The 13,706-nt window shown below is 32.7% G+C and overlaps 1 protein-coding gene across 50 annotated transcripts in view; it reads left to right on the forward strand.

The window, feature by feature from the left end:
* TRDN (triadin) overlaps positions 1-13,706 on the forward strand; it is a 415,089-nt gene that overhangs the window by 130,578 nt on the left and 270,805 nt on the right. For all 50 annotated transcript variants that reach the window (XM_070795846.1, XM_070795842.1, XM_070795840.1 and 47 more), the window contains exons 6-8: positions 362-415; positions 3,462-3,521; positions 10,992-11,171. In XM_070795846.1, the coding sequence (XP_070651947.1) occupies positions 362-415; positions 3,462-3,521; positions 10,992-11,171 (294 nt within the window). The remainder of the gene's footprint in view (positions 1-361; positions 416-3,461; positions 3,522-10,991; positions 11,172-13,706) is intronic.

The following is a 13,706-nucleotide window of genomic DNA, read 5'->3' on the forward strand; positions in this document are numbered from 1 at the left end:
AAGGCTACCCACTTCAGTATTCTGGCCTGGAGAATTCCATGGGGTCGCAAAGACTCAGACACAACTAAGCAACTTTCACATTTTAAAAAATTTTCCAATTCATTAAACTGAAGTTAAAGATTTGGAAAAGTTTAGGGATACTCTTTTCAATCAGACTAGTTTCGGTGTGTATTTTTCCTTACTTATGAAATAAAAATAGAAATTTAAAATATCTATAATTAACATTTAAACCTATGTAAAGCTTCATACTAGTTAAATAAAAATATCCAAAGGCAGTAGGTAATTTTTGACACCAAGGACTGCCATGTATCTCATCTTGTATTCCCTTTATTTAAATGAAAAATATCGTCTTTCTTTTCAGTTACACATAAAGAAAAAGACAAGCTAAAAGAAAAAGAAAAACCTGAGAAGAAAGGTATGGATTTCTTCTTACTGCTGTTTTACTCATTGGCCCGTCACTGTTTGACCGTTTCTTCCTTATGTTAGATTTTAGATGACCATGAATTTATTTTTTGAAACTATATTATGATAATTTTCCTTAGAATTGAATGTAAAAAGAACAATTTCTGGGTTAAAGGAAATAAAATACTTAAGACTCTCTTGAAATCCATTACCAATTTCTTTTCTAGAAATGTATCAATTTCTCCTCCTGACAGTTCTAAGGCTGCTTTTAGCCAATGAGGATATAATTTCAAAAAATAATTGCTAATTTGATAGGTTAAAAAGTATAGTCTATTACTTTAACTTGCATTTGGTGATTATGTATTAGACTGGATTTAAAAACTTTTTTTAGCTTTTATTTATTTAGAATAAGCAATGTGCACTCACTGTTTAACATGTAAAGGTACTTATGAAAGCACGCTCCTGCCTTGCTCCCACCCTCTGATCCCTTTTCTCATCTACCCACGCAAACAGACGGCAAGCTACTTTTATGAGCATCTTTTCAAAACTTTGTTTTGCCTTTATAAGACAATATATATTATTGTCTCTCCCTATTTTTACATATAATTTAGCATGTCCTATATTCTAGCTTTATAGTTTAATATTACATCCTAGATGTCTTTTCATATCAGTAAATAGATATTTCCTTCATTCTTTTAAAAATGCTGCATAGTATTTAAATGGAGATATTTAAATATATATCTTAAGCTATATTAACTCTATCTTTTGATTACTTATTATTTGTAGATTTAAAGATTTAGATATGGTTTTTAGTGATACACATTTATGTAACTCTTCACACTTACTTCCTGTTTCTCCTGATGATATGTGTGTGTGTCTAAACTGGCTATATGTAACTGGCCTATTGCATTTACAAATGCATTTCTCAGTGTCATAGTTAATGTAAGGGTTTCTGTCTGTATGAATAGACATGTGTGAGTACATATGTGTGATAAGCGTGTGTTATTTATATTCTTGAATTTTTATGTGGCTAGATATGTTGATATTTTCTTTTGGTATTTCTACTCTTGAATCTTCATATAAGGATTAATTCAATAATTAGTAATATCTCTCAAGTTTTAAAAATTAAGTTCATATTTAACTTTAATTCATCAAAAATCCATTTTAATATGATATAAAATTCTAAGTTAATTTTTTTGCTTTTGTTTTAAAGTGGATCATGTCTAGGATATTTAGGCTAGATTTCAGCTGATTTTTGTATCTACAATACACATAGACTACTGAGCAATTTTATTTTGTAAAGCATTCTATTTAGCTAGAATTTACAATGCTTAGAAATCAGATCAGTTGAAACATGCTTCATTCTTCTCTATTCTAAACTCACATTTGGATATTTGAACTAAATAGTTGTTCTTTTATTAAGGTTTACTTTGTGATAATATCCATGAATTTCAGTACAGTCATCTTCTCTGTTCTAGAAACAGGTGTCCATTTCCTACCAGCTATTGACTTACACAGTTATTGGCATCAGATTCTGTGTACTCCGACTAAAGGAAATAATCTTATATTTCTTGTGATTTTTCAATCTTTACAATGGCCAGATACTTTTAATTAAAATTAATTGAGAATTTGTTGCCACTAAATCATTCATTTGAAGGAAACTTACCCAAATTGAGATGCTGAAACAGAACCGTTGTGTCTTTTTATTTACTGTATACCAATTAAAGGCGTTTGCTTTTTATGAGACAGTTATTATGCTGTAGCCCAATAACCTCGAATGTTATTCCTCCTTCAGCTAATATTTTCTAAACTGTTACCCATAACCCCAAGTGGTAGTAGAGATGACCATGGGGCAGGCTTAGGGGTGGAAAGGCTGAAACCCTGGAAGTGCAGGTGCCTGCTCTCTCGGTAACTCCATAGCTGCTACGATCTCATGGACTTTCTTCTCTAAGCTTTCTATGAGGCTTGTATCATCTCTCAAAAATTCTGGTGAAACCGTTCATAGACTGTATTTTAAGAAGATTATTTAAATATATGTTTTAAGCACATCATTTTCCTTTTATAATACAAGTAAAACTGATGGATATTAATATTCCTAGGATATAGTTAGAAAAATGAAAATAATTAGGGCTCCAGTTTTTTACCCTAATAATTTGACTCTTTCCTTAACCTGGATGTTTTCATTAAAATCTACTATTTTATCTTTACTTTTCTTTAATTTCTTTAACTCTCCTTATTAATCTTTAATAAATAGTATATACATGTTGAAAAATGTATAGTGATTTGGATAACTATTAAACTGCACTGTTTAATACATTTGAAATATAGGAATAACCTTCACATGCTGTTGTACTTCTCTGAACTCATTTACTTAAGCCATTAAGAGACACAAGAGTTTACTAGTCTATGTAAAGAAAATAGAAATCAATACAATAAATTCATATTGTCATACTACTTTATTTTTTTTTAATGTGGACCATTTTTAAACTCTTTATTGAATTTGTTACAATATTGCTTCTATTTGATGTTTTGACTTTTTGACCATGTGACATGTAGGATTTTCACTCCCTGACCAGAGATTGAACCCTCGCCCCCTGCATTGGAAGGCAAAGTCTTAACCACTGGACTGCCAGGGAAGTCAAGTCCTAAGACACACTATTCTTAATCAAAGCTCTAATATTGATTTAATTATTTCTTTTAATTGTAAAGACAGAGCTTCCTCCTGATAAAATGATACATCTTTCCACAAATTCTTATAAAATTATTTTTTCTGTTTGTCTCTCCTGGAGACAATTCCAAAATACCGTTTAGAATGGTAACTTTAAACAGAAGGATGAGACTAGCTTTCAAATGCTTTCTAAGTCTTAATGCCAAGTCTTTGAAATTAACTTTTTTTATAGTTTTTATTAAATTGGTGATTTTTAAAAAATTCCTAGATTAGGTTCATTAATGTCATCAAACTAGCCTATGATTTTGGTGGCTGTAAAAATGAGGTAAAGAAAAAGCTTAGTCTTGAAATCTATTAAAAGTGTGTACTAATATAAAATTTTCTGCTTAAGCAACTCACAAGGAAAAAATTCAGAAAAAAGAAAAACCAGAAACAAAGACAGTGGCAAAAGGTAAGTTATACTTTCTGTTTTAAAAGCAATATATTTGGGGTAGCAGCTGGATGATTGTAAGCATTTAGCATTTCCTTTACAAAAAATTTGACTTTACATTTGAAATGATATATGTAAAAGAATAATAAAAGTGAATACTTAAAATAATAGAGCATTTCAAATATGAGAAGAAATTGAAGAGCTTTCCTGTCTGTGGCAGGCAGAATTTTGGCCCCCATGGCCTTCACCCCTTGGTGTCTTCCCCTTGACTGTGTTACATTATATGGCAAAAAGCAGTCTGCAAAAATAGTTCAGATAGGTCTAAAATATGGGGGTTTTCCTGAATTATCCAGATGAGCTCAGTGTAATCCCCATGAACCTTAAAAAACATAGAGAAGTGACAGAAAAGAAAGATTTTGACATGTGAAAAGGACTCGCCGCCATTACTAGCTTGAAAATTGAGGGAGGCACATGGAAAGTATAAGAAGGGAATGCATCCTGCCAACATGTTGAAGAAGTGTGGAAGCCAGCCCTTCTTCAGAACATGTAGCAACATGTAGCCCAGTTGACAAGCTGATTTTAGCATTGTGGACCCTAAGCTGAAAACTTGTTTGAGCGACATTGTAACAAGACTTTTGAACTATGGAAACCAGGAGATAATAGATTCTGGTTGTTGGGTTAAGTAGCTAAATTTGTAGCAGTTTCTAGAACAATGGCAAACTAGTACAAACATACCTGATTTACAGTTTAATCAGTATTACACCTTGAGTTTAATTTTAGAACACTGACATTAAGGATTTCTTTTTTCAAGAAGGATAATGCATCATCTTGATCAATATTTTAAGCCAGTAAGGGCCTAAACTGTCTTGATAATATACCAAAGAAAAAAGCAGTTAGAATATAAATGTAATGTTATAAACTTTGGAAGACTACATTAACTAGTTTTTATTCTAAATTTGTCAATTGTTTGATGTTAGAAAAATATAGATTCTGTATATTCAATATTATCTACTAAATTATAGATTATCTACAAAACATAGTTTCTAACTATTCAGTCCTATCTACTAAATTCAATTTTCTTTCTCATATTTTATTTATATATATATTAAAGTATAGTTGATTTACAATATTGTGTTAGTTTCAGATACATACCAAAGCAATTTGGTTATGTGTATATGAATATTTTTCAAATTCTTTTCCATCATAGTTTATTATAAGATATTGAATATAGTTTCCTGTGCTATACTGTAAATCCTTGTCAATTATCTAGTTTTTACATAGGGATATGTATCTATTAAACAATACTCCTAATTTATCCCTCCCTACCTTCTCCTTTAGAAACCATAAGTTTGTTTTCTGTATCTGTGAGTCTGTTCTGTTTTGTAAACGAGTTCCTTTGTATTATTTTTTAGATTCCTTATATAAATGGTATCATATGTGTGTCTTTTTGTAATTTTATTTTTAATACATTTGTATTTGTATTGAAATATAATTGATTTACAACAGTAAATTGATTTACAATATATTATAATTTACAATATTATATTGTATTCAGGTATACAACATAATGATTCAAAATTTTCAAAGATTATATTCCATTTAAAGTTACTATAAAATATTGTCTGTATTCCCCTGTTGTACCATATAGCCATGTAGCTTATTTATTTTATATTCACCTAGTCAGCTCTTAATTTCTTCTGGTGTGTTTTCATTTCAGTTATTGTATTCTTTAGTTCTGTCTGTTTCTTTTTTATATTTTGTAGTTTCTTGTTGAAATTATCATGGTTTGTCTATTCTTTTCACTAATTCAATTAGCATTCTTATTACTAGTGCTTTGAACTCTTTATCTGATACCATTTATCTCCGATTCATGTTGTTTTTTCAGAGTTTTTTGTTGTTGTTCTTTCACTTGAAACAAATTCCTCCATCTTCTCATTTTTCTTAACTCTCTGTATGATATTATGTGATGCAGTAGCCTACCCCAGTCTTGAAGGCTGTCCTTGTGTGGGAGTGCATCTGTGGTCTGCGTGTGCCAAGTGGCTTTGGTGGGAGGGGTGGATCTGATGTGAGCATGAGTCTCATTCTCCCATGGGGTTGTGGCTGCTCTCACCATGGAAGGATGTGGGATTGGACATGGAGGGTCTAGGCCCAGAGCCAGGTGTAAGCATGGGCTTCTTCTCTGTTCTGAGGCTCACACCACCCTGTTGGGGATTGGATCCAGTCCCAAGTTGCTGCAGGAGAAGCCCTGATAATTGAAACGGAGCTGGTTCTGTTCCTGCTAAGTGTGTGCTCTCCTGACTCTAGGCATTGGCACCTTCAGCGTAGAGCAGAGCAGTGTTAGAGCATGAGGAGCTGGAGCGTGTGCTCAGTGTGGTTCAGGGTGCAGGCTGGGGTGGTCCCAGCACCGGCCGAATTCTGGTCCACTTCCTATCTGCTATAAGTGCCAGGAATGACTGCCATCACCCCATTCAGATGAGCCAGCTCTGTCCTTTACAACTATGCGTTCTCCTCAGCTGTGGCGGCCTTTGCCCTGGTGTGGAGCTGTACCACAGAACAAGCGTGGCTGGAGGGGTGTTTGGCTCAGGCTGGGGTACGAGTGCGGTGGTCACTAGAAACTGTCTAGAAGCAAAGGCAGTTCAATTTTTTTCCTCTGCCTTGTTTCAGGAAAAAGTGAGCATGTGTGTGTTCTTCCCCAGCATAGTCTACGTTCCTCCAGCCCTGCTGTCGGTCCCACTGGTTTTCAAATCAGCTAAGGGGACTCATACTCTTGATGTTAGACCCAGGACTGGGGTGGCCTATATGTCTTTTGAACTGCTCACTTCCCAGAAGGGAATCTCCAAGCCTGTGTAATCCTGTTCCTCTTCTGTATCCTCTCATAAAGGTGCAGGTCCAACCTAATTGCTTCTCTTCCCTCCCTACCTGGTTTTGTGTGTATTTTTTACAGAGCTTTGGTTATAAAAAGAGTCTTTTGCCAATGTTCAGTTTGTTTTCAGTGAGCATTGCTCCACATATATATGTATTTTTGATGTGTTCGTGGGGGCAGGTGAGCTCTGTGTCCTCCTACTTAGCCATTTTATCTTATCTGTCCTTTTATTTTAAAATATAGGTTTTATGTGATCAATATATTTTGGAAATTTCAATCTAGTATTTTCAAGAGACTAAACATGTGGATAAAAATTGGAATCTATTTTCAAAATTTAGTGTTTACCTATAAAATGTAAAATAATTAGATATTTGAGGACGATGTCTTTTTTACTAAATTTTTCCATGAGATAACAAAACATCATTTTTTGAAGATAACATGGATGAATTGAAACTTTAAGATAGTAAGGATGTTAGAGACTATCCCAATTAATTACCTAACTTAACAGATGAAGAAATTTACCTCTGAGAAGAGAAAACAATTTGGCCAGATTGAAAACTAGTATGTAATTGAACTAAGACCAAACCCCAAGTGAACCGAATATAAATCAAGTATTCTTTCCAAAGCTAATTAAATAAAGTTCTTCAAGCATCAATTATTTCTTCAACAAATATTTATTTAATACTGTACTAATTATTTCTTGCTGTATAAAAATTACCACACAGACAATCTGGACATGGTTTAGCTCAGTCTTTTACTTTACAGTGTCTCACAAGACTGTGATCAATGTGTTAGACAGGGCTGTAGTCCCATCTGAAGGCTCAGCTGGGGAAGAATTATTTCCAAGTTCATTTAAATGACTGTTGGCAAGATTCAATTCCTCAAGGCCTATTGAATTGAGAGAGTCTCAGTTTTTTTGGGGGGGAGGAGGTGGCTATTGGCAGGAGCCATCCTCAGTTCTTGCCACATGAGTCTCACCAATATTGCTGGAGTCATCAAATTCAGCAAGAGAAAGAGTCAGCTAGTAAGACAGAAATAGCAATCTTATGTAAACTAACCATGGAAACCACATACTATTGGTCTGCATCAAATTCCTAGGCCAGTCCATATTCAAAGGATGAAGATTATACAAGTAGGCAAGTAGGAGTCTTTGGGAGCCATGGTAAGTCAACCTGGCCTACCAAAAATCAAAAATACTTAATAAGAATATAAGTAACTGAGATAAAGTTAAAAGTTGGCATTTCCTTAATGAACGAGAGTTGATATAGGTTATTTCCTAACTCCAAAAAGGTATAGTTTGTTAGCATGTTTATTGCATAATATGATTTCCCTTCTTTGATTAAGATATTTTGATTCTGGTACAGATTGCTAATGGGTATTCCAAAATTGGATCAAATATGCTGATGTCATTCTTTCGTTTAGGCTATTTGGTTTTCCATTTGACAAAAGTAATAAATTAAATGTCTTCCCAAATTGAGCTGGGTGATTTGAACATGACAATACTTTTTGCTTCATTGTTCCTTAATTAACTCCTAAAGGCAGTTGTCAATTAAATTATTTTTGAGAAAGATCAGGAAAAGTATTTTGGCACAAAATTTAAGAATACCTATCTAATTTGATAAAAATAAATATAAATTGGGTGTTGATTTACTTTTATGGCATTTTCCACATTATATCCACATCACTGTTGCATTCTCATCCATTTTTTATTTTTAATGTGAGGAAACATTACCTGTTTGAAAGATGAAGATCACTAAAAATGTCTAAAAGAGAAAATTTTGTTATTTTTATACTTTAAAAACCACAGATAAATGAATTTGTTTTAGGTGTAGTCTTGTGTGTAAGAAAATGACCTGTGTTCATTTGTAAATTGTAATGGCACTAAAAGTAAATCTTAATTTCATATGTCTAATTTCATAGTACAAAGCTAAAGTTAAATCAGCTGCTACCTACAAGAAGTGATCAGGTGTCATTTAAGGTAACCACGATAATAATTTCACACATATAAAAGTACAAACAAAAAGCTAGTTGGCAGATTTTCCAGGTTGTGGTCAAGTCCATTTCTAAACACATATTTACATATGTAATCTATATGTCTCTATGTTGTGTACATGATCTAAAGATAATTTACTGTTTTCTAAAACGAAATTGTTCATTTATAACATTTATTCTTCATTTTCTCTGAAAGACGTACTGTGCTAGACCTTATGTTGCTACAAAATGAATAGTATATATATAATTCCTATTCTCAAATTTCTCTCAGTCTGGTAGGGAAGACAGATATGTGAAAGCCATCTGTAATACAAGATAAATCGTAGGGTATAGCATGTGTGTTTAAACAAAAGTTGAGACAAATCTAAGCACTGGTGAGTAAATGATTAGTTCCAAGGGCAGAGTCATTTGTTGCATATGAATTGAGCACAGAGGGATTTATACATGTGTAAGATATGGAACATACATATGATATAGCCTGGAAATATTTGACATGTAGAGAATACATGAGATAATTTTTAAAAAACAAAGTAGTCTGTTGGAGAAAGGAATTTTTGGAAAAATGCTATGAGAGGAGAGATAATAAAGCTAGATATCAAAGGGTTTTTTGGTTTTGTTTCCTTTTTTTTTTTTTAATTGGGTGTCACAGGCTTTTACTTGACATTCCTCAGATAGGAATCTGCTGATCTTCAGAGCTCTGGCAACTGGCTTTGAACCCAGGCCATGATAGGCTCTCTGGAAGTGTTTGTTAGATCATATGTGAATTCTATGACTTAGAGGTGTTGTTGGCCCTCTCAAAGGAACTTCTTCTCCAGGCAGAAACTGATAAATATTTTGGTGTGGGGTCCTGAAACAATGTTGACTGAAAGTCGTCTGGACAGAGGTGTTGGTTTCAGTCATAGCAATGTATGTGTCTGCTGTAGGAAGCAGCAGAAAGCAGTAAAGGAGACTTTGAGGTTTAAAGGGAGTAGAAGAAAATCCCCAGTTGATTGAAGTCACAAAAGCCACCAAGATGTTGGAAGTTTGTGGAGTAAGTGGGTGATTCTTTTATGAGAGTTTTATGGTCAGTAGCTTTGGGAAACAGTGGATAGCATAATCTACCTCCCTTAAGACTCTTAATACACATTAGCTTTGAGAAATTCCATAGAAAAGAAATGAGTTTAGCTTAATGTTTCCCAATTTATTTGATCATAGAAATATCCCTCTACCCCTAACACAACATCAATATCTCCCTGCAAAGTTCTGAGGAAACTTTGGGAGGTGGTAGCCCATTCAATTAAATGTAGAACTGCAGGTTATTTTGGTTTCATGAGCATTATCATGTTTATCCTTCTCCTTGCAAGACTTCATAATATTATCTTGTCTTAGTCTCAAATTATTCTTTACTGCACAAAGTCAGGAAACTTGATTATAATATTTTCATCAAATTCTGCAACATGAATGACAATAAAGTCTACCTATTACATAGGCAAATGACAGAGTCCAGCACTATAGTAGACTTACTATGAAGTCAAGGATTATGTGTGATCCCGTAGAGTAAATGTCCTATATGCAGCATCTATTATAAACATTTTACACAAATGTACTATACTATTGTTGCTTTAAAAAAAAAAATTGAAACATTCACAGACTCATTTATTCACAGTCCCAGTCCTCTTCCTCCAAATACATGTACTAATATAAAATTAAGAATATGAACATATAGAATATAAATAAAAATTCATATGTATTCTAATTTATAGCCCTTGCTGTTTACTAGGAGAACCTGCCTGCCAATTCAGGACACATAAGACATGTAGGTTTGATTACTGGGTTGGGATGATCCCTGGAGGAGGAAATGGCAACCCACTCCAGTATTCTTGCCTGGAGAATCCCATGGGCAGAGGAGCCTGGTGGGCTACAGTCCTTAGCATTGCACAGAGTCGGACACAACTGAAGCGACTTAGCACACACACAAAGGCTTTAAAAGACAATTGAATTATTATTTTTGACACAGGAGCCGACATCTTAATTTCTACTCTCTTTCCATTACTTTAAAGTCAAACCATTAAAGACTGAATGTCTCTTGAGTTATCTTTTAATGGGTTTTATTCTTTTGTTTCTAATATTCATTACCAGTACAAATCATTTTACATTTACATTCACAGTAGTTATCTTTAAAAACTATTGTGTTGAAAATTTAGTTTCTTGAATAACTTTGAAGATATTTCATTTGTAGAACAAAATGACCATATCCATTTAAAAGGTCTCTTTCATTGGGCTTCTTGGTACAGACATGGGTTTTCACTGAGCATGTCTATATATAACTGCCCTGCAGAATCCAAATGCCTCCCTTTTGATATACTCAGTTCCTGACTACCTAAAAAATAATGTTTTTGTGTACAAATTAAGAAAATGCCCAACTTTCAAGTTAACATTTTTTCAGTACTCTAACATGCCACTTCATAAGCTGTATAAAAGTCAAATAATAGTCACAATTTATGTCAGTGACACGGTTTTTAAATTTGTTTTTCTTTTCTCTTTCTTTTAAAATTGTTCTTAATAACTAATGAAAGATAAAATGCTGCATTGGTTTAAAAATATGTTATATATATTTTTTTACTTATATAATTAAACTTTTATTTAACTCCATACAGAAGAGAAGAAAGCTAAGACTAGAGAAAAGATTGAAGAAAAGATTAAAAAGGAAGTGAAAGGTGTGAAACAGGAGAAGGTGAAGCAAACAGCTACTAAAGTAAAAGAAGTACAGAAAACCTCACCCAAACCTAAAAAGGACGAGAAAGATGCTGCAGCCGTGTCCAAGCATGAACAGAAAGGTAAACATTCAGAGGAGGCGGCCAGAGGTTCTAAGAGAGTGTGGGGCAAGAAACAGATGCAGTGAAATTAAAACCTGAAAAAGATGAAGATCAGCCTTGAGAAGGGAGTAAAAGATGTGTATAAGTGAATATACCTGAAAGGAAATACAATAATTGGGAAATTAAATTTTATTTATAGAAACACTAAACTGTGTTCACATATTTAAAGATGCGTGTTGAAGCACTTTTAAAAGAGAATTTGAGTTAGTATCTGAAATTATTTAAAGGACACATACTCTCTGTCCTTTGTGTACTCTTTGAAGAACAACCATCCAGGAAAATGACAGCAATTTTATTAAAAGGTATATCTTCAAATAATATAGAATAAGTATCAGAAAAAGTATCCATACATTCCTGTAGCTCTGCAAGAGCACATAATTCAGAAGATACATTGAATTATTAAATCCATTTTGTACAATGACTAAATTTATGACCTTAGAAAACTTTGTATCTTACATATAGTGCTGCTTTTCAGTAAGACTGATGTCAAACTTACATCCATACTTCACAGAAATAGAGCAATTAAATGAAGGTAGAATGTAAATGACATTCTTTAAAGAAAGGTGTTTGTAAACATAAAAGGGTGGAGTTTTAAGAGGTTTGCTGAGGACCTTATTGTCAAACATCTCTAGCCCTTGTTGAATCTTTCCTTGCCTAAATCCACTCCTGGTTGCAAGCTGGTACACAGTCTGAGCTTCCCCACACAGATTGTGGGATCTTCTCTGTGCAGACTATTCCTATCAATGTTTTTTAAACATTAAAATGTTTTCCTTATTCTGATAGCTTTAATAATTTTAGTTGAGGGCTAAAGTTAAGGACTTGCTTCTATAAGATTTGCATTTAAAAAGTTAAAAATGTCATTACTGAGTACGCTATTTGGACAATGAAACTGAAAATAAGTTTTCCTACTATAAGGTACAAGATATGGAATTTGAGAACCATACATAAAGGTGAAATTATATGGTATTTGTCTTTGTAATCTACTCTCATATTTTATCTTTGAATCACTTTTTTCCCTGAATGCAAAAGTAATATTTGGAAATGTTTGTTTATATGAAGGAAAAGGTATATTTTTTGAAAATGTATTTTGAAAAGGAAAAAAAGAAAGGAAAAGTGTTTTGTTTTGTTTTTTTAGTAAATAACCAATTTTTGTATTTAAGTAATTTTATTTCAAAGTAATATTTAAAGAGGTTTCCCTGATAGCTCAGTCGATAAAGAATCTGCCTGCAATGCAGGCGACCCCAGTTCAGTTCCTGGTTCAGGAAGATTCACTGGAGAAGGGATAGGCTACCCACTCCAGTATTCTTGGGCTTCCCTTGTGGCTCAGCTGGTAAAGGATCCACCTAGAATGCAGGAGACATGAGTGAAATTAAATCTTTGAAGCCCAAAGCCTTTCTTCAATTTTAAAGATGATTATATTGCCTTGAATCAATTAAAAAATTAATTATCATCTCTAGCAAAGCTGTATGTTTTTTATGCAATATTTTGGGTAGAAAAACATAGTAAATAAAGAAAAAATATTTTGAATGGACTATTTTATTGTGATAGACAGGAAAATTAATCTTCTGATTCACTAATATACTTATTTAAAATTATTATAAAAATCCTAAAATACTTTGCATTGTAGATTGTCTTTTCAAAAAGAAAATAATCACAAAAACAAAAGAATCACATGAAACTGATTAAATGTACCAAGCATATTTTTATTTTTTTCCCATAAATACAGCATGTAAAAATTCATTCCATTTATATATGGGAGTACCAAAATACTCATCTAGCAACTAAGAATACAAATACACTTTTCAATGTTCATTTTTAGTATCTTACTTATTTAGGGTACATATTCTATTGATGGGGACTCATCACTAAAATATTTCCAAATGATATCTATTTTCTAGGTCACATATATTGTATTTTATTCCTAACAGTAACCAGAATTATTGAAGATAGCATTATATTACCTTTCCATTTTCAATCTACTAATTTCATTTTCACATAAAAGAACTATTTATCTATTAAAAGAATGTTCAACTATCACTTAAGACTTAGAAATAAAAGCACAAATGTGATTTTATCAGCTAAACAAATGCCTTTGCTAAATTCAGGCTCTCTATTGAGAAGAGCTGCCATCTCAATTAGATAAATGTATTATTAGGTAAATAATGGAAATTTTACCTGTAAAAGCTTATCAGATATATAAATATATCATTTAAGAAATTATGTTATGATTTAAGAGCATTTGTTTTTAAAATAATTGCATTATAGTTTTAACTCAACCATGATAAAGACATAGTGTTTTCTAAATTATCTACTTGTGAGGTGGCTTTGATTTTGAGACATGTATTGATTTTGATTCAGTAAAATAGTTATTTCTCATTTAGGCAAAGGATTGGTTATTTGCTTAGCTTGAGTTAGACCTAATGAATTTGATTCATACTTGCATATAGATCTCTAATAGTGCTTTTTAAATAAATAGGTTCTCTAGGTCTTTTATTC

Source organism: Bos indicus, chromosome 9, assembly GCF_029378745.1.
Source record: "Bos indicus isolate NIAB-ARS_2022 breed Sahiwal x Tharparkar chromosome 9, NIAB-ARS_B.indTharparkar_mat_pri_1.0, whole genome shotgun sequence".
NCBI classification, from domain to species: domain Eukaryota; kingdom Metazoa; phylum Chordata; class Mammalia; order Artiodactyla; family Bovidae; genus Bos; species Bos indicus.